Source organism: Aplidium turbinatum, chromosome 11 (genome assembly GCF_918807975.1).
Source record: "Aplidium turbinatum chromosome 11, kaAplTurb1.1, whole genome shotgun sequence".
NCBI classification, from domain to species: domain Eukaryota; kingdom Metazoa; phylum Chordata; class Ascidiacea; order Aplousobranchia; family Polyclinidae; genus Aplidium; species Aplidium turbinatum.
In genome coordinates this window covers 22,776,699-22,798,046 of record NC_137482.1, presented here as the reverse complement: position 1 = coordinate 22,798,046, position 21,348 = coordinate 22,776,699, and the positions used below count along the sequence as shown (strand labels likewise).

Genomic DNA, 21,348 nt, shown 5'->3' with positions numbered 1-21,348 from the left:
TCTACTTACTTTTCTTATACTTATTTCTTTATACTTATTTTACGATATTTCTTACAAGCCTGCTGAGACGCAAGTTCGCGATTATCAGTCAGAAAGCAAAGTGATTACGTAGCATAGTGGGAGTTCGAGATAAGGAAATTTACAGTAAGTATTTGGCAAATATATCAGCAGCCATTTTGGATTTTGCTTTGATATAATTTATATGCAAATGTTTTAATCCCTTAAATGGATTCCTTGTCAACGAAACATATGGATAGGCACCAAAATTATCATTCTAGACCAAATACAAGTGAATTTGTTTGTTTTTGTTAGAAATTTGTAATATGGCAGCCCTATTGGCGGCATTATTGCATTTCTACATGATGCAATCCCCAACCAGTCAAATAAATAGTTTCAATGTATTCTTTGCCCCTCAAAACATATGGTTAGACACCAAAATTATCATCCTAGGTCAAATACTAACTGAGTTATAGGGAGTTATCTGAAACGGCAGCCATTTTGGACGCCATCTTGAATTTCCCAAAACGCTCAAGGGTGCGCGGAGTGCACCCGGCAGATTCTGAAAGAGTAGACTCTAGGCTACCAAAATCAATAAAAAAAAAAACTTTGCATAAAATTTCCAGGTTCAGCCAAAAAATTGGATTTGGCAACTGGACTATCAAGGATATGAGTTCGATACCACCAAGAGGTGTTTCTTTTTTTAAACTAAATTCGAACCCGAAGTGACTCAATCGTTAGGCTGTGCATTTTTGTGGCCGTTCAGTTTAGTTTGTTTTTAGTTCTGACCATCACAACGAAAAAACAATATATGACAAACATAGCAGAGTAAGGTAGAAGCGACAAAACGCGGACGTTATAGACTAGCGTGCATGATACTAAAGCAGGACAATCAGTTCGAAATATGGCACAGTCGCAACACCTTTAATAAAAATTTTATAAATTGAGAACAAAGAGAAAAAAAGGCTAGTAAGTTTTTTTCTTAAACGATTAATATGAGTAAAAAAAAATTCTAAATTCATAAAATTTTTAAGTGTTACGACCGTGCCATATTTTAAACTGATTGTCCAGCTTTGTTTGTTTATCTTTATCCTGCATTGCGGGAAAGCGGACTTGAGCGCTATGCATCGGTGTACGCTTTCCGACTTACACCTGACCCACGCTGCAGCCGACGGCAATGTCTGTTTCCGGTTGTCTACTCAGTACTCATGACTTAAATTTGGTACTACCCATTACTCGAAATCGATCACTGGGTAGAGGCAATTATCGTAAAGTTTCTTGCCCAGAGAAACAACAGCAAAGTCTATGCACGCTATAACGTCCGCGTTTTGTCGCTTCTACCTTTTTCTATACCTCTGCTATGTTTGTCACATACATACTGTTTTTTCGTTGTGATGGTCAGAACTAAAAACAAACTAAACTGAACGAGTGAACGGCCACAAAAATGCGTAGCCTAACGATTGAGTCACTTTGGGTTCGAATTTAAGTTTAAAAAAAGAAACACCTCTTGGTGGTATCGAATTCATATCCTTGGAAGTAGGAGCCAGACAAAGATTGCATGCGCCACAGATTCACTTGGCAATAGCGGTTGAATTTAGAAGTTATATATGCACTTTTTTTTCATTTGTTCTTTCGAGAAAGAAAAAAAAATACGCACCAGCGCGCAATTGCCGCGCATATGCAGTAAAAGCGACGAAAAGATTAAAAAAAAGGCATGGAACGGCTGTATTTACGGCGCCGTAAATGTAGCCACTCCCTTGATTGATTGTTGAAGTGTTCACACAAATAGAATCATTCAAGAGCGATGTAGTGCATTTAAATAACTGTACATTAGGGTGATCATAAATTGATTTTTTTTTTAATTCAGTGGGGCACCCTCTTGTATCGTGTCAATACCTGAAAAAATAATCCTGTCAAATTTTTAGGGCAGTCGAAAGCATTTTTAAGGTTGCTACCGACTTTGAAAGCTGCACATAATATGCAAATGGGTCATTCCATGTCAACTCAACAGGGTGTGCAAGCTCAACCCTCTTAGATTTTCGTGAAATTTACACTAAAGTTTCATATTGATGTATATGGAACACAAAAAAAATTTTAGCTCATTATCTCAAGACGTTTAGAAATTATAGCCCTTCAAAGTCACCAAGGTCCCTCAAAATGCGTTTGCATGTAAATTTTCCTCCATGTTTGGGTCTTCATAACTTTTAATCTAAAGCATTTACAAAGCTGAAATTTGGTATTCTGATTAAGAAGCAGCCCTAGTTTTCATATCTACCACCAAAATTGCTAATTTCCAATTAGTTTTAGATATAGAACCTTTCAAAAATTGAAGTTTTTTACATTTGAAATTTTTTTATCAATTTTAGATGTCCGCTATCTCCCAAACCAATAGTCACAGAACTACCATTTTGCATATTATTAATCTATACTAATTGATAATTAACCCCCATGAGACTGACACCAAACAAATGTGAAATTATTGAAGTTTGGAGGGTGCAAAGATGAAGCCCGAACCATCATAATCACGTTTCGAATCGAATTTTCCAAACCGCAATGAAACTATCCCCTTTTCTGACTACCAATATTTTTTATCGATTTTTCGCCGATCAATCCCATTCGGCTCAGCGATAGCTATTCGCTCTAGCGAAAACGGCTAGCCAGCTCCCTTTACCAGTGCGGTTTGTGGACGTCGGAAGACTGTTGTGCTGTGGATTTGCATCTATTTTCATCGTACTAAACATGGAACGCAATTCAACTCTGGGTGAGGCTACCGCTACACCTAGTGTCGGAAGTTCCACAACAATGCAGCAATCCAATATAGATGATCTATGGAGCTCCGGTGTTGAAGTGACAAAAGACTTCAGCATCAAGTAATGATGACAACGAACAGCTTTCAGCTGCCGAGGAAATCCGATTGTACCTTTAGACAAAAGTGAAAAACAGAAATGCAATTGAATGGTGGAACAAAAATTAAGAAAAGTTCCCGCTTAAGTTTCATCTTAAGGGAGGAAGTATTTAGCCACTCCTGCCACTTCTGCATCCTCAGAAAGATCCTTCGCGAGTGCGGGATTAAGAGCATCAAAACTGCGATTGCGGCTCAGATAGCTGGAGATTGATTGATTGATTGATTGATTTTATTTCGTTGTAGGTAAATATAATACAATAAATACAGCAATAAAAAAGGAATTTCCAGCAACGGGAATCTGCGAAGAGACCATGGGTCTTCGAGTCAAGCAGATACCCCAGATTCTAATAGAAGTTCTAAAATTGCGATAAGTGTAATTCAATAACGAAAATTGAGACAAGGTGTTAGAAGATGGTCACAGAGAAATATATTTAGTAGTCTATCGGCGGCATAAAGGTAATACAAAATTAATCGTGCTAATATTTGGCGATGAGTGAATATTTGTGTTGTTTTTTAAAAGAATAAAATGACAATTTACGCAAGCTCGTTGGTAAGGAGTTCCAGACTTTCACTCCGGCATATTTAATGCTGCGCTGGAGTCGGGATGATGCGTAACGTGGGACAAAATAACAATCATTGCAAGAGTGTCTAGTAAGACGTGCATTATACATGAGTTTGGTTTTTTCAAAGTAGTGTGCGAAAGGCAGAGGAGTCATTCCATTATAATTCAACAAATTTTAAAGAAATTTTACACTACCACCTCTTAGATTTTCTTCATTTTTACATATTTAGTACATATTTTAGAATAATATTCATAACTGTTGGAATTTTTTTGATACCTTGTATCGTTTTCAAGTTATCGCGATTTAAAATTTCACATTTTTGCCACTAGTGGCGCCATTGTGCGTGGGAACATTTTGGGAAAATGCTCTAAAGTCACCATTTCTTGTCCAATTATGATGAACAAAGTGTCTATTCCCATGTTCTCATGGGTGAGGAATTCAATGATGCTATTAAAATATCAAAAAAACAATTGCTTGATATGAAAATCTTCATGTTAATTTTAAAAAGTTCCTCAAACTTTAAGGCCCCCCCACTCCCCCATGATTGCATAATTTTTTTTCTGATTGGCTCCATTTTGTAAAGTGATTGTTTAGTTACCAAGAAACGGAAAATCTTTCACTGAACTTTTCTCTAAGTGCTTTTATCACATTAACTGTTAGCATACCCATTGCAAGCTAATAATTGTATTTAAGCTATTGTGAAGTTAAGGATAACGATTATGACTTCAGAGCAGAGCCATTATGACTTCACAAAGTCATAAAAATGATGTGGTTAACCTCAATTTAAAATAAACAGTATCACCCCACATCATAAAAATCAATTTATTAAAATATAGAGCTTTTGCCACACAAGTTTGGCTTCTTCAGTATAATCTTATTCAAATAGAAACTATTGAAAATATTCAAATATAATTCTATTTGAATAAGATTGAAGCGATTGAAAATATTCAAATATAATTCTATTTGAATAAGATTATACTGAAGAGCAAAAGCTCTATATTTTAATAAATTGATTTTTATGATGTTGTGTGATATTGTTTATTTTAAATTGAGGTTAACCACATCATTTTTATGTTTTTGTGAAGTCATAATGGCTCTGAAGTCATAATTGTTATCCTTAACTTCACAATAGCTTAAATACAATCATTAGCTTTCAATGGGTATGCAAAAATGTCAGCATGTTGACATTGCAAGGTTTTAGGCACGATTTCTTCTTGGAAACAATTGAGCCACTAAGTGAACACACCCTTTCACTACTAACACTGGTGGCTTGAATGCACAGAAGTTTTCTTGCAACTTTTGCAAGTGTAGATAAAGTCAGTGCATTAGCTCGCCACCATGTACAGATGCAGCTATCCTTGTTGATAGTTTTTGATGCAAAATAGAGATGCAGCTGTGAGTAGCAAAACAAAATAAAGTAGGCCTATCTACCTAGCTGTAGCTACGGCCGCTACGCTATGCTACGTAAATTCAGTCAGCTTGCAAGTTTCCTATCGTATTTGCCGGACTTCATCCTTCGCAACAACGTAACACGTGGGAATCAATAAGCAGGATTGCGTAATCACAAAGACTGCTTGCAATGCGTAAACAATGCACACTGCTCGCAATGCGTAAATAATGCACACACACTGGGTTGTCTGCGCATGCGATGTCTGTGTCACTGCGCATGAGAAAATGTTGCTACAGTATAATTTCAGTACATTTATAAACGATAAAATCGGAGCTTTGTGAATAAATATCGCTGCCGAAAAAATATCATATCGTATCGAAATATCGTAATATCGCCCAGCTCAAATTGAAATCACCTAATATATAGTAGGTTTGATTCATTTTGTTTAAGTTACTTAGCACACTGTCCAGAGCATCAACAAAACGTTGGATATTGGTGTTTGGGTGACGGTATACTACGCCAATTTTCATGTTAGCGCTTGTTGTGGTGTTACTTATGTTAACAAATAAGCTTTCACAGTCAACACAAGGCACTTCAAAAGGTTTCAAGGGTGTGATATTATATTTGTCTAATGCGTAAATCAAAACTCCGCCTGCAGAAGTAATGGAGTTAACGTATTTATACTTGTACCCAGGTAGAGTAATATTTGACAGAGGAGTGACTTTAATAGAGCGTTGAGAGCATTTAGAAGCTTTAAACATTCTTCACTATAACAAAGACTTGCTCTCCTAGGCAGTTACCAAGGGCGTGGGAAGTAGGGGTGCTCAAGGGGCTGCAGCCCCCCTAGAGCTAATTCAACCCCCCCTGGAATTTTCAATAATTGCTTCAGCCCCCCCTAGAAAATTCTGACAATTTAAGGTACATAACGTTGTAAAGGAGGTGAGGCTTGTTGCCGATGCCCACTTCGTTTAAACAGTTGCAGTTGTAATTCGTGAATCGTCTAAACGTAAATATTTATTCATGTCGCTTTTTGGTTCCAATGAAGTTGCCTGCAATTTGCTGGGTTTGTGTCCTACTCGTTGGTGCTTCTGCCCTCGCTCGTGTTGTTAAGTGCTACCCTACCCTGTTGCAATGTCTGACAGACATGACAGAAGATAGTGCAATGAGAGGAGACGCACGTACAAAGATATTCGGCTTGGTAAAACAAGCACGCACGATGCGACCTTATTTTGCGATTACCTGCAGCGATAAAGTTTTTCAGCCTGCAGAAGCCGTCGCAAGGTAGCTCCAAAACAAGAAGATCTCTGCTTCTACAGCTTTAGAATCCATCACCATTCTCCACAAACGGATCAAAAATCTCAGAAAATATGAATCCATTTACAAGCCTATGGAAGCAGCGAACGTCTTTACGTCTGCTAATAACCTAAAGACGCCAAAAGATCCCAGAGTGAGTAAAACTCCAGTAAGATTTCGAAATACAGAGGAATCGGATGCTTTGTCGTCTGCGGGAGAAGGAGCGTAGAAACGGCAATACACTAAAGCCCTTAATTTGGTTCAAGCTGAGCTTGATCAAAGATTCAACCAGGCGGATCTGCTTACAGCAGCCAACAGAGAGAAGGCCCTTCTGAGCTGTGCAAACGGTGACGAAAGGTCTGATACTGAGATCAGCTTACCCGATGCCATCAGAATAATCTCCTAAAAACGCAACTTACCTTGCTCAGCGATGTTGTAAGTGGAAAAATCGCAAACTCCGTTAAAAAGGTTGCTGAGATACTATCGCAACTAAACCTCCAGGCACTAGATCTTTTCAAAGAAACGCGGAAATTCGTGGAGCTCTGTCTTTGCCTCCCGATTTCAGCTGCATCATCAGAACGTTCTTTTTCTGGTCTAACATCGCCTGAAAACATGCTTGAAAAGCTCAATGACACAAAAAAGGCTTACTCATCTTGCGTTGATGCATGTCCGGCTGCGTATTCGTCGGCTGCGTAGCCGAGTGGTGAGAACGTCTGCGCGACGCTCGAAAGGAAGTGGGTTCGACACCGCTCCAGAGCACGCGGCTGTGTCTCGGCGAAAGACACTTAAAGGCAAGCCAAACTAAGGGGAGCAGCTGACTCGAAAACTATATGTCACTTCGCTGCTTCCTGTCGTATCGCATCTGTGATCGCTGTGTACTGTATGTTATCGCAATGGGCGCAAATAAAAACATGATTATGTCCACTAAAACACTGTCGATGTCAAAGAACTCATGACACAGTTTATAGAAAAAACACTTGAGCGAAAACCACTCTTCGGAAGCGTATTTCATATTGATTTCCTGAACAGCTGCTTTGTTGTTACCGTTCTTCATTTGTTACAATAACAAAGTGTGTGTTTTGGCGTCGTTTTTTTGCACAGGAAGGGACCGAATTCTTACAACCCGCTTTTAAAGTTCACCTGCATAAGGGGGGTCTGGGGGGCGAAGCCCCCCAGAAAATGACAACACTACGGAAGCTTCGGCCCCCCCTAGAGAAAAATAGTTCCCGCGCCACTGGCAGTTACTGTTGTTTTTCGTTTCGTTGCTGCTTTTCCATTTTGTGTTCTCAATAAAACCAGAATAAAAACAAAGCTTTTTGACATTTTCTGAAATTAAACAAACTTATTCTAGAATAGGTATTCGAAATTCTAAATTAGAAAAATTATTCTAGAATAATTCTAGAATAGCTAATTATTCTATTTTGCCCATCCTTAGCTGGGGGATTGAGACAAGTGTTTGTGTCTTGTCTACTTTACCTATGCTTGACTATTTTATAATCCCAATCGAACGTCTCTCTTAACCTTAAAGGTTAGGGTTTAAAAATGGTGAAGTAAAGGAAACTAGTAAAGGCATAAACAGCTTTTGCTTGGTTAAATGCTGTTCATACACTTCATCCTACATGTATTGGCCGATTCCTATATTTAACATGTATCATTTATGACCAGGGTGGAGATTTGTACACAAGCTCCCAATTTTATCATTACCAATGAATGGTCAGGTCACATTGCTGCTGGCAGACAGTCACTACAGATTTTTCCACATCAATCTCTTAAGTATCATGTCACCATCTTCAATTTTGTGTCGTTCTAGTTTTCTGCCTATCTGGAGTACAGTTATTGATTAGCCTACTTTGACCCAATTTTTATATAAACATTTCATGTTTCTGAAATTAGGAAATCTGGTTTTATATTATCTGATGTTACTTGATTAAGTTATGTTGAAAGTTGAAGTGGAAAAAGAAAACGAAGCAGACGACAAAATGCTGGGTCAGCAAGACAGGCAGGAGTCTTTGCCTAGAAAATATCTAAAAGTTGTTGGGGCAGTCGCCCTGTATTGGTTTGTCAGTATTTGCATGGTTTTTCTCAACAAGTATCTGCTGAAGGTATTATTTTTCAAATTGTAAAATTCAATTTAAAAATTTCAAACATAACTAGCTTAGCACTGTCTTTTTATTAGTTTTAAGTTCAAGTTTTTAGCTACATAATTTGCTATCTAAAAATATACAGTAAATCATTTTTAATTTGGTTAATAGTTACCGGTACGATATGTTTGTAATTATTATCAAAGACAAGTAGAATTGCATTTGATAAACATTAAGCTGCAATGTAAAAGTCCCTTTTGAACTCGAACTAGCAGCTATACAAAAGTAGGCTACTGATACCATGCATGCAACTTGCCAAACATAATTTGGACCACTTTTTTTAAAAATCACTATTAGGCTACACAACAACAAAAGTCTCAGTTACATAAAAAAGTGTAAACAATTACACTGAAATGTAATTGTAATCCAACTCTGGTGCAGACAGAGCGCAGAGAACTGATGTAACTCATGCTTTTTGTTTCAGAGTGAATTGGACTTAAACGCCCCCATCTTTGTGACATGGTATCAATGCATTATAACTGTTGTACTTTGCTGCATATGCTCAAAGTTTGCACAAGCGTAAGTGTTTCTTTGGTATAATCATACCGTACAGTTGAAACTACTTAACATGTGGTCACGGTCTTTGTATGACTGTTTTTCAACAATTTTGGAATGTTTTTGTATGGATTATTGGATATCCTGTTGAAGCAACATGGATTGCATCTTGAAAGAGAGTTTTAATCAATGAATAGCTTAGTGGGATGGCTTTGCTGTACAAATTCATAATTTTTTGTAAAATGATTTGACAGTATGAGAGTTTTCACATTAAAATTTGGCTGAATAGCTTGTAAGAAGTATTAAAGTAGTTTTGTGTCTTGGTATGATCGTAGAATCTTCAGTCACTGAACATTTGGGTGTTACTACCAAAATTGCTGGTTTCAGTTTACTTAAAAAAGATCACATTAGTGCCGGTATATTTTAATTATAATGTATATACTTTAAATTGTTTAACTTTCTACAACATTTGGTTTCAATTATGCGTAGTTCACAACTTAGGTATCTACACTTCCTACTCCATTACTCCAAGTTCTGTAATAAGTTACCAAGACTGCTATAGATTTTTTTCATTAATTACTTTAAGGGACTTTCTCATAACTACTTTTTAGAATACAAAAGGTAATGCTCCTTTGCAAAAAATAATAATAGATACATTGGAAAAAAATGTAGAACCACTTAAGGCATTTGGATGTGCAGTTGTGCACGAATTAATGGTAGAGTTACATGTGTCAAAGTCAAACCTCATCCAGAGAAACGATGAGTAACAGTCTAAAACTAAAGTCATATTTTTTCTTCAACAGATTGATCAGCTGTAAACTCCCTCCATTTTGTTTTATTTTTTGGTTTTAATAATAGTTCCTTCCAGCATGTTTTTCACTCCTGTAACTTGCTTGATATTGTCAAAACAATGCAGTTTACTGTATTTCAAAAGTCAACTACAGCATATCATTTCAAAAGTCAACTACTAGCATATCATGTCAGTCATCATGTACCATATCGTTGACGCTTCTTTATCACAGGTTTCCAAACAAAATGTCGTTTCCATCAACAAAGCTGGACTACAAGCTATCACGGGAAGTCTTGCCACTCAGTCTTGTGTTTGTCAGCATGATAATGCTCAACAATTTATGCTTGCGAGAAGTTGGAGTGGCTTTCTACACAATTGCTCGTTCCCTGGTTACTCTGTTCAGTCTCATTTTCACGTACTTGATTCTAGGTTTGTTCTGTGGTAGATTGTTCTTACTTTTTGTATGTGGAAGTTGTGATCATTGAAGGGAAATGATTTCCAACAAAACAGCCAACTCTCGTGCCAATATGGAAAACTGCCCGGAATGGCCCGTTTCGGCGAGTCCGATTCGGCTAATCCGATTCGGCTAATCCGATTCAGCGAGTTCCCTATTCGGCGAGAGCCTTTTTCGGCGAGTGCCCTATTCGGCGAGTTTTTGAAATTTTATTTTTGAAAGGGAATTATCGGGTACCGTAGCCTAACTGTTTTCACATCGTTTTAACGTCGCTGAACGTGCAGAAAGGAATAAAATGTTTGAACTATTAAATTAAAATTCGTCATGTCAGTTCAGTTGTTTTTATTTCTGACCATCATATCAAAAACAATATACGTCAACATAGCAAAGATAGAAGCGACAAAACGCGAACGCTAAAACGTGCTTGAATTCGTCATGTCCGTTCAGTTGTTTTTAAGGTAGAAGCGCAAAACGCGAACGTTAAAACGTGCTTGTGACCGAAGTAAGTTATTGAGTTGAAAGAAATTTGGCACGGTCGCAACACCTTCAGAAAAATTTAAGATGTGAAGGGAAAATAAAAAAAAGAAAATGTTACAAAAAAAAATCATGTTTATATCTATAAGTTAGTACTTTTGAATAGTTAAAATGATTAGTTTGGATCAACAAATGTGTGGCCTACAGCTTGGATTAAAAGGAAATTATCGGGTACCGTAGCCTAGTTATCCCTACCAGCAAAATTTTGTTCCAAGAACCCAGTTAGCCTAACAGTTCATTTTTACATTGTAGTAACAGAATGAGAAGGCTAACCAAATGTGTGGCCTATCGTTTTAACGTCGCTAAACGTTAAAATCGTGTAGAAAAAAGAACTTTGATGACTAGGATACGTTGCAAGCCTTAAAGCAGCCGGCGGCCATGGCCGCTAAGTAGTAGTGCTTGAATGACCGCCTGTGCTACCTCCTCCGTCGGCCAAGTTTGGCCGCCGGTTTCTTCTAGCCAATTATTTAATTTCGCAATAGAATGATTGTGGATTAAATGTCGAAAATATGTAGTATCAAAGAGTGACGCAGAATTAGGTCAGCGCATCATAGTCACTACTGTTGTATTAAATATATCCAGCTGCGATCACCAGCGCTGTAAGTCTTGTTTGCAATTCCCGATGTTTATTTTAACGAAGTGTTAATCCGAAGTGCTAATTTACATCGGCTGGCAATATTGTTGTTTTTATATCGATTCAATGTTGTCGGACATTGAATCGTTGTTAAAAAGGAGAACTAGGTTACTTGACATCCGTGGGTAAAACACGTGTCTTCATAGTTGAGAACGCTGTGGGTTAGTGACTTCACACCCTCAATGGTGACATCATAACGGAATAAATGTCAGGTTTTATGAAAGGCGGTATGCAGTTGAAACAATTTACTGAGCTGCGAGCAGTTAAAACAATTTAGGGTCGTTAGGTGGTCCCGCAATACCGGATTACAATACCGATAAAGCATTTAATGCGTGGTACAACGATGCTATTGCAGGACGTCGCCCAGACTTCAACAACGCTGAGTGATCACTTTAACATTGTTGCAAGTTTAATGCTATTTACTTGTGCTATCGTTATTGTATTTTGGCCTCCAAGCACGCAGATTTGGCCGCCGAGAAGGAGCTCTCGGTAGGCCACGATGGCTGCCGGAAAAAAACACGAGTTTTAAGGCCTGCGTTGAAACTGAGAAACATTCACAGAAGCCCTTCGATACGTTACATTTTTAAGATTATGCATTTTTAAGATGATGTATTCAGACGTTGAATCAATGTACAAATGAACTGTTAGGCTAAATGGGTTCTTGGAATAAATCGAAGGGCTTCTGTGAATGTTTCCCAGTTTCAACGTATCCTAGTCAGCAAAGTTCTCTTTTCTACTCGATTTCAACGTTTAGCGGCGTTAAAACGATGTAAAAACGGCAATTTCTACTGGTCGGGATAACTAGGCTACGGTACCCGATAATTTCCTTTCAATCCAAGCTGTAGGCCACACATTTGTTGATCCAAACTAATCATTTTAACTATTCAAAAGTACTAACTTATAGACATTAAGTATGATTTTTTTTGTATTATTTTCTTTTTTTTATATTTCCTTCATTTTTTAAATTTTTCTGAAGGTGTTGCGACCGTGCCAAATTTCTTTCAACTTAATAACTTACTTCGGTCACAAGCACGTTTTAACGTTCGCGTTTTGTCGCTTCTACCTTTTTCTATACCTTTGCTATGTTGACGTGAATTGTTTTTGATATCATGATCAAAAATAAAAACAACTGAACTGACATGACGAATTCAAGCACGTTTTAACGTTCGCGTTTTGTCGCTTCTACCTTTGCTATGTTGACGTGTATTGTTTTTCATATGATGGTCAGAAATAAAAACAACTCAACTGAACTGACATAACGAATTTTAATTTAATAGTTTAAACATTTTATTCCTTTCTGCACGATTTTAACGTTTAACGATGTAAAAACGGCAATTATAATTAGGCTACGGTACCCGATAATTCCCTTTCAAAAATAAAATTTCAAAAACTCGCCGAAAAAGGCTCTCGCCGAATAGGGAACTCGCCGAATCGGATTAGCCGAATCGGACTCGCCGAATCGGACTCGCCGAATAGTAGCAGACCCAAAACTGCCATCAGACAAAAAGATAGTGTGAAAACATGGATGTTATTTTGCAACACATTTATTACGCAAAATGTTTTTGTAATTCAGAAATGGTTTGTAACATTTATTGACAAAGTTAGCGATAGCCATTCTAATGACATAAAGTTTTCAATATGCAAGCTGTAATATACCAGTCTAGCCTTAGACTCTTTGTTCTGCATGTATGTTTGACAATAAGCAAAGTGCTCCAGATGCCAAGTTGTTGAAGTTTCTTCTTGGTCGCAATAACCCAAACTCACAGATTTCGAAAGCAAGATCAAGTTTATTTAAACTGTGAATTATTATTGTTATGTGCCAGGTAAGAAGACTACCTGCCGTTCCCTGGCTTGTTGTGGTGTTATACTTGGTGGCTTCGTGCTTGGTGTAAATCAAGAGGCAATAAGTATGTATTGTTTATACTTTTTGTTTGGTTGAGAATGATGTGCATTAAGTGGGCTTTTGGTGAGGTAGGCTAACTTGCATTGCAATGAAGACCTTCATGCTTGCAAATGAGTAAAAAAATTAATAAATTCTCTTATTTTGAGGAACAATTTGATACAGCATAGACGTATAACTGACTAGGCTAGTATAATTATTGGATGTCTGTGTGAGGTTTTATTGTTTATTACCATGATGATTGTATACTCTTCGTGAAGTCTAAATGATCATGTATTTATTTATGCCTTTTTATGAACCATTGCAATTATTATTTTTAGTTAAGAAAATTTTCAGGCAACAGGGCGTGATTTTAACTTGGTCATGTTAAACTTGTGTTTGTATTCATATCTTGCTTGAAATACGTGGATTTTAGTTCTCTTTGCTAATTAGTGTATCAGTGATTGTGACCACATTTCTTGTATCTTGCGTAAAACACATATTATACACGATCTTGTTACTTCAGCTGGAGTATCAGCGCTGGGTGTTATTTATGGCGTTTCTGCCAGCGCTTGTGTAGCCCTCAATGCAATCTATATAAAGAAGTCACTACCTGGGATGGACAACAACATATGGAAGTTGACTTACTACAACAACATCAATGCTTGTGCTATGTTTTTGCCTTTGATAATAATAAGCGAGGTTCGTATGCATTATTCTTACCAAAACCACTTGTGATAAATGCTTTACTAAATTAAGGTGTTTTTCTCTTCATTTTTTCTAGGATGATATTGTAAACGTGAAATGTTCTGGAGCTGTATCGAAGATTTGCTTCTTTGTTACCTTTTTGTCAGCTTCATAGTTTTGTACAGGCAAGTGATGCCGGGCAAAACTTCGCTCTTGTTATGACGAATCTGTGATTTCTTTCAGAAAGGTTTTCTTTTGTATCGTTGGTCGGATTTTGTAGCAGGTTTCCCGTCTGTGCCTGTGTTCAACAGGCTAGTGCAATTACACACTTTCACAGCCAACAAAGAAGGCAACCAACTCAATAACCGCCACATACCCCAGGATATGCAATTTATGTTTTTACATTGTTTTCAGTTATTAGACGTTAGTTTGCTGTAAACAAACGTCGTAGGCGTGGGTGGTGTGAATAAAATTTAACGGTAGCTTTTTGTTACAGCTTTTTACCAGACTGTATAATAAAGCATCTAGACTGCAGCTTGTAACGGTTCCCAAGACGAACCCTCAGAACACTATCAACTCCAACATAACACAGCGTGTTTAACTGTTTATAGATAACTGTAAAGACTAATCAACATATTGATTGATTGATTGCATCAAATTTTACCATTTTGTTGTCGGCCCAACCAATGTCGGTTTTGTTCCTGTGCCGCAATTAGAGATGGGCAATATAGAATTTCGAATAGTTGCAATCCGAATATTTAATGATTCGAATTGAAATGACATTTCGAATCGGATTTTCCGAACCGAATGAAAATATCCACTTTTCAGATTACCAAAATTTTTTATTGATATTTTGCCGATCAATTACATTCGGCTCAGCGATAGCTAGTCGCTCTAGCGAAAACGGCTAGCCAACTCCCTTTACCAATTACCAGTGTGGTTTGTAGACGTCGGAAGACCGACCGTTGTGCTGTGGATTTTCATCGTCCGAAACATGGAACACAATTCAACTCTGGGTGAGACTACCACTACACCTAGTGTCATAAGTTCCGCAACAATGCAGCAATCCCATGAAATGGATGATCTATTGAGCTCCGGTGTTGAAGGGACAAATACTTCATCATCAAGTAACCATGACAACGAACAGCTTTGAGTTGCCGAAGAAAACCTTCCTACCTTAAGGCAAAAGTGTCATACAGCGATGCAATTGAATGGTGGAACAAAAATCAAAAAAAGTTTCCGCTGTTGTTTGATCTTGCGAGGAAGTATTTTGCCACTTCTGCATCCTCAGAAAGATCCTTCTCAGGTGCTAGATTAACAGCATCAAAACTGCAATTGCGGCTCACTGGAAAGCATTTAGAAGCTTTAAACATTCTTCACTGCCACAAAGACTTGCTCTCCTGGGCAGTTACTGTTGTTTTTCGTGTCGTTGCCACTTTTCCATTACGTGTCTTCAATAAAACCAGAATAAAAACAAAGCTTTTTGACATTTTCTGACATTAAAAAAAATATTCTAGAATAAGAATTCGAAATTCTAAATTCGAAAAATTATTCTAGAATAGCTTATTCTTCTATTTTGCCCATCCCTAGCCGCAATACATGGTTAGTTAAGGCCAGCGAATAGTTTTCCTTAGCCCAAAAATAAATTTTCCTGATGCTTAATCCTGGCAGTTTGAACCACTGACATGATGAACCATTGGTCGTTATTCGTTTGTTAAAATGTGGTTATTCGCCTGCAAACCAGCTTCCATCCACTAGGTGCAGCTGAATGAAGAGCAGTCCTTGCAATTCGTTTTTTAACTATACACAACCTGCTAAACATGGTTGACTATAATGGCTCTTTTGATTAAAATCAAATTTGCTTGCGTGGCGGATCAAGACTGGCTAACGTTATTAGTTCATTGTTTTGTAGTCACTATTTAATCATACCTCTTCATGTTGCAGCTTGGAGAAATATTTGAGTTTGAACATCTCTTTGAAGCAACCTTTTGGATGTATATGTCCATAGCAGGCTTTTTTGGCTTCATAATGGGCTATGTGGTTGGCCTTCAAGTCAAGGTAACCACACCTGTCACTCACACGGTCAGTGGTGTCGCCAAGGCTTGCTTTCAAACTGTCCTTGCTGTCCTCTACGACAGAGAGGTGAGCGGTTTGCTGCGACCCAGCCAGAAAAAGTTGCCATTTTCATATCGTTTTAACGTCGCGAAACGTTTAAAAGATGTAAAAACGGCAACTTTTGCGTGGCTGGGATGTTTCTAAGTGAGAATAAACTGTATTTATTTGGATTTATTGAACCAAAATAAACGTAACTTACATTATACTGGTTCGATACCAAAATGGCCAAGCTTGCCAGGCAAAGTGTAATTCCTGCCACCTCCATTTACATCAAGGCTTGCCATCACCATCAATAAACAAAATATGTACGTAACCCAAACGTCCGTGTGCTTTTGTGCATACTTTAAGAATCTTGTGTAATCTAAAGTTTTATGGTTTTACAAAGGTGCTAGTGTAGTACGAATACTTTCGTTAGCAATACTACGCATGTGCCAATACTGGCTGCGTAGCTCAGAGACGTATTGACATCATAAGGTTGTTACAGCCATGAGACCTCAGTATATCCTGTCGACTACCCGGAAGTACGTACTCAACAAGAAGATTACTGACATGCTTGAAGATGGATGTGATAATTGGCTTTTTTGCCTTCTTGTCCACTTTGTTTAATTTTTCAACGCTCCAGACATACCCCTGGGCCCTGGACATCACAAAAAAGAAGAATCTGATGTCATGTTTCTGTTTAATTGATGTAACTTTTTTAATTTTCCAGATTAAAACCAGTCTCTGGTGGTTTTCCAACCTTCTTGTCCTCGGGGGTACCGGCTCCTACTCGATTGTTAAAAGTTTGGATATGAAAGCGAGTCATGAGCAAGAGAAAAAGTTCGGCCCTGACAACTCAGCAGGAGCTTCTTCTGACGAGAAAAAGCCTATGACGGCTTGACGCATGAATTGCGGATCATTCGTAACGTCTAATACATTTGCAGGTTCCTGCGCTGCTTCGAAAACCAATATCTACTTATACTTACTATTTAACACCAATATGTTACAATATCTGGTAGCGGCGCAGATGTTTTAGAGTTAGACCTTAGTCAATTTTTAAAGCCGGTTTTGAAACTCGTATGTCTTAGTTAATTGTTTTAATGTAATATTGGTTGCAAGTTGATTATTTGAGAACGAATAAGTGCAGTAGCGCTTGCCTTTTGGACAATCAAACACAGTTAACTCGCAACTACGCAGCTCGGATTGGCTTGTATCGTTAAAGTCTTGTAATTGTGAAAATTGCCGTTCCATGATGTGGTCCCTCGGCATATCCTTCAGTTGTACATCTAAGACAATTAACAAGAAGCAACACTGCATTAGGGCATTCATTGCTTGTTTTCCTGTTGGCTTCGTATTGTTCTTAACAATTCCCTTGCTGTGCATTTCCGTTTTGAATTAGATGTTATCTGTTGCTATTACAATCCAAACCCATATTACTTTAGACTAAAGCATTATTTATGCTTCGTATTGCATTGGCACGATTAATACATGGCATGTTTGAATTGTATATGTTGGTTTTAATGTCTTATTCAATGTGGTGTATACAGAACGTACGCTGTAAAGTAGACATGCAGAAATCTCTAGGTATAGTGAGATACTAACCTCCTCTTTGGTGATGTATGGTGTTGATTTGTGTAAGAGTAGTCATGTGTGTTTTATTATTTAGTTTGTTGCGTGCATATCGTTGTTGGTGCTTATTGGTGGATTCTACATAACCCTGGTTCTCCTAGCCGACTGAAATAACTATTCTATTGATTGCATTCGCATCAGCATGATAAAACATGATCTATTTTACGAGAAACTAACGTAAAAGTGAAAGTGTTTTAGATGCTGTTCTAGATTCCTCAGACAGCAAATCAGTTGTTTGTTACATTACTTCAACGTCTGCAGACGTTGAATCAATGTAAAAACTGACTGATTTGCTGTTGAAGACTTGTTCAACTTTGGTACAGTCAAAGTGACAAGTGCATTGAAGCATGAAGAGAATTGGTCATGCGGAACCAACTTTTGTAGGCGTCATTGATTTTCTTTCAAACTCATCACAAAATATTATTTTTGGTGCGATTCTTGGTAGTGTTTCGATTTTATTTATTTTTTATCACTCAATCTCACCTAGTTTTTCTATTCCCACGACTGCAGTCACCTCGTTGGATACTCACAATTCAAACTAACATTCCTTTGGTAGGTGCGATTGGTCTGTATATGAAGGTAGTTTGGATTGTAAGTTGCCATAACATCTTGCTTTAGATATTGCAAGTACCCCATGCGATTTTAAACTATTTTTGAGTGCTGATTGTTGTTGAAATTTAAAACTAGACAAATTTTCCTGTTGTCTATCATCCTTGTGCACCGAAGAGCCCATGTTGTATTGATGATGAGTATCGTCAACTACAGACAAGTATGGTCCTCGTTCAAATGAAACCTCCCCTGTAGACACTAGTACTGTACAATGTATAATATACATAATAATCTGTATCTTGTGCCCGTTAAACACAAACACGTTGTTTTAACTTCGCATTTCTACTTTACCCGGACAGCAAATCAACCGTTTTACACATTGATTCAACGTTTGTAGACGTTGTTGAATCAATGTGAAAAACTGTTGCTTTGCTGCCTGGGTAGTCTTCTACATCGTTTGAAGAGATTTGCTTCAATTCTCTGTGTTGCATCTTATTTTTTGCGTCAACTTTCCAGTAGATTGATTGTTTTAGTTAATATATCTTTCTTTGAATTGAAACGGAAACTGAGTTTCTCTGTGCAGTAAGCCCAAACAAAGCACCATGAAAACAAATTATTCCCACAATAATTTCAACACCGTGATGACAAAGTTGATACCTACAACAAGGTTCAATGCAGCTCACAAAATATTGCGCTTACACTTGGCATATTGACGTTGAATCAATGTAAAAATGACGGATTTTGCTGCCAGGGTAGTATAATCCCTTACTGCAGTCCAGATGCTTGTCTTGTTTCTTCTTGCACAGCAGTATTTTCAAAGGACACTAATTTTATATTACTGTAGTTTGAGGTGACGGTTTCATTGCTCTGGTCTAGTTTGATTGAAAGTGTTTTTACACGACCACTCACCCGAGCCAATCGGTTCTTCACGTTGATTCAAAGTCTGCAGACGTAAAAAACACTGATTGTTGGCTGGGCAGCTAGCGGAACCGTCTTTTCTTATTCATCTGCAGACGTTGAAACAATGCAAAACATGGATTTTGTTGCTTTGGTACAATAAATAACAAGCAAACCCGGATCCTTTCCAGACAGCAAATTAACCGTTTCTTACATTGTCTCCAGACGTTGAATCAATGTACATAAACCAGTTGATTTGCTGTCTCGGTTGGTTGTCATTTAAAAGTGGACAAACAAACGTATTGCGTCCCACAGCGACAACCTTAATTTTCAGGCTTGTCAAACCATTGCGAAATGGATATGATAATGTATTTATATGCTGACGATAGATTACTGTACTCCTTTTCTAAAGTTATGCGTGTATTCATGATCTGAATAACGTCTTTGACGTGTAGAAATATATATTTTGTTTGAAATTAGAGTTTTTAAAACCCGTTCACGCGCTGCAAAAATGATCAGTGGCATAGTTACTCAACGCAGGCGCGGATCTAGGAGTTTTTTTTGGGATGGGCCAGAAAATTTGAAAATGAATTGAAAAGTAAGAAAAAGATAAAACAGATAGCCTATGAACAATCAGTGGCGTAGCCAGGAATTTGGGGGGTTTTGACGGCCGGCGGGCGAAGCCCGACGGCGTGTTCGCCAAAGGCGACACCCAGCGGCGGGGGGTCTGGGGGACCTCCCCCAGAAAATTTTGAAAAATTACTTTGAATTTGGTGCATTCTGAGAGCATTTTCAACAAAAATATGGATATAAATATTCCTCTAAAATGGTGCTGTCCGGTGGCATAGCAAAAGGATAAGATCATGTTTTCTTCGGCATTTTTTCGGTAATAAAGCTAAGCATCTATGTTTTCTTGTTGCTAATTCCTGGCTGAGATGTTTGAATGTTTGGTATTGGCAAAACTCGCTCTTTTAATGCAGTTTCGCTTAAAATTAGGCACACTTTGTTTTAGAGACATGGAGACTGAAAGCATCATTCTCAATCTCGTGACTTCACACGCGTGCCAAAGGGGGGGTTGTAAGTCAGCTGTGGGACTAATATCAGCTGTTTAGAAGCATATCAAACCATTCAACAATTCTCACAAAATTTCGGGGGGGGCCCGGACCCCTTGGGCCCCCCCATAAATCCGCGCCTGACTCAACGTACGTTTCCACATATGCCATGCACTGTATGTAGGGCTTGTTATTCAAGTCATTTTCTGAGTGCTTGCCATTGCAGTGAAACAGAAAATAAAATTTACTAAATTTCTCTTTGTTACACAACACAGTATTCATAGAATCAATTATTATTTATTTAGCAACATACTACGTCGTATGCTCCATTTTGTGCCTTGTACTAAGGGTGTTTGTTGATTGCTTTTGAAATTAAAGTTTTAAAATCTTCTGTTTGCTTGCTTTGTTTACGTTTATGCGATGTCAGGCAACGTTAAAAAAGTCATTTTATTCCACGTGGCAGACGACTGATGCAACAATGCGTCGATTTCGTGACGCAGGCCTAAGTAGCGTCTCCAATTTGGGCGGATGTTGTATCTTTTCAGTTTTCACCACCCCAGACCAGAACTGGATCATTTACATGGTGTTCGGTTCAATTACACCATTAAAATTTTATTCTGAAATTTACAATATTACTTTCGAACGTAATTAATTTAACGTTTCAATTACAGAAATTAAAGTTTCAACATTTATGTTCATCGCTGATTTTTTACAGCTTTTGATTTTTGCATTTGATAATGGTTAGGTTGCAATCAGGGATATCTAGAGAAGGGGATGCGAAGGCTTTTATTACGTCTGACAATAGAAGGGCTTCTATTTATCTTAAATAATCTCTGTTTATGGTAAAATGACAATTGGCACATATAGTAATTTAATAAACTTTGTTATGACAACCTGCATTGCACTAATGAAGAAATTCCTTTTGAACTCCAACTAGCGGCTCAACATAAGTAAGATATAATTCTTCTTGCTTATGAGGCAGCAATTCAGGCAACATCTCCCAATTGTTGTAACCAGAGTAATGTCTTCATATCAGGGTCTATGAGATCCACATGCTCTGCAGGTCGAAACACTGGACAGTGCTTTAGGCAATGTACTGGTGAGTCAAACAATCCCCAGGTAAACATATTGTGTTTGAAGCGACCAACACTACTACGGAGGCGATTCAAGGTCACCATTTTTCTCTTGGCAGGTCTGAGCCAGGTGGTACTTTTGGTGTGACTTGGAACTGGTTGGGTCGTGAGATGGCTTCCCAGCAGTCTCTCCATGACTTCATTTGTCAGATAAATTGATATTTTATGCGTGCAATTTACCAAATTTACTGCAAATTACTGCAATTTGGACTAAGATTGAATGAAATTACAC

At 37.9% G+C, this 21,348-nt stretch overlaps 1 protein-coding gene across 1 annotated transcript; it reads left to right on the top strand.

The window, feature by feature from the left end:
* Nucleotides 1–8,045: 8,045 nt before the first annotated feature.
* Nucleotides 8,046–20,374, top strand: LOC145779603 (GDP-fucose transporter 1-like). Its single transcript, XM_082591234.1, has 7 exons — nt 8,046–8,250; nt 8,714–8,808; nt 9,807–10,003; nt 13,020–13,103; nt 13,602–13,777; nt 15,707–15,904; nt 16,587–20,374. Exons 1-7 carry the CDS (start codon nt 8,083–8,085, stop codon nt 16,755–16,757), a joined length of 1,089 nt encoding a protein of 362 aa, XP_082447360.1. The 5' UTR covers nt 8,046–8,082; the 3' UTR covers nt 16,758–20,374.
* Nucleotides 20,375–21,348: the final 974 nt, after the last annotated feature.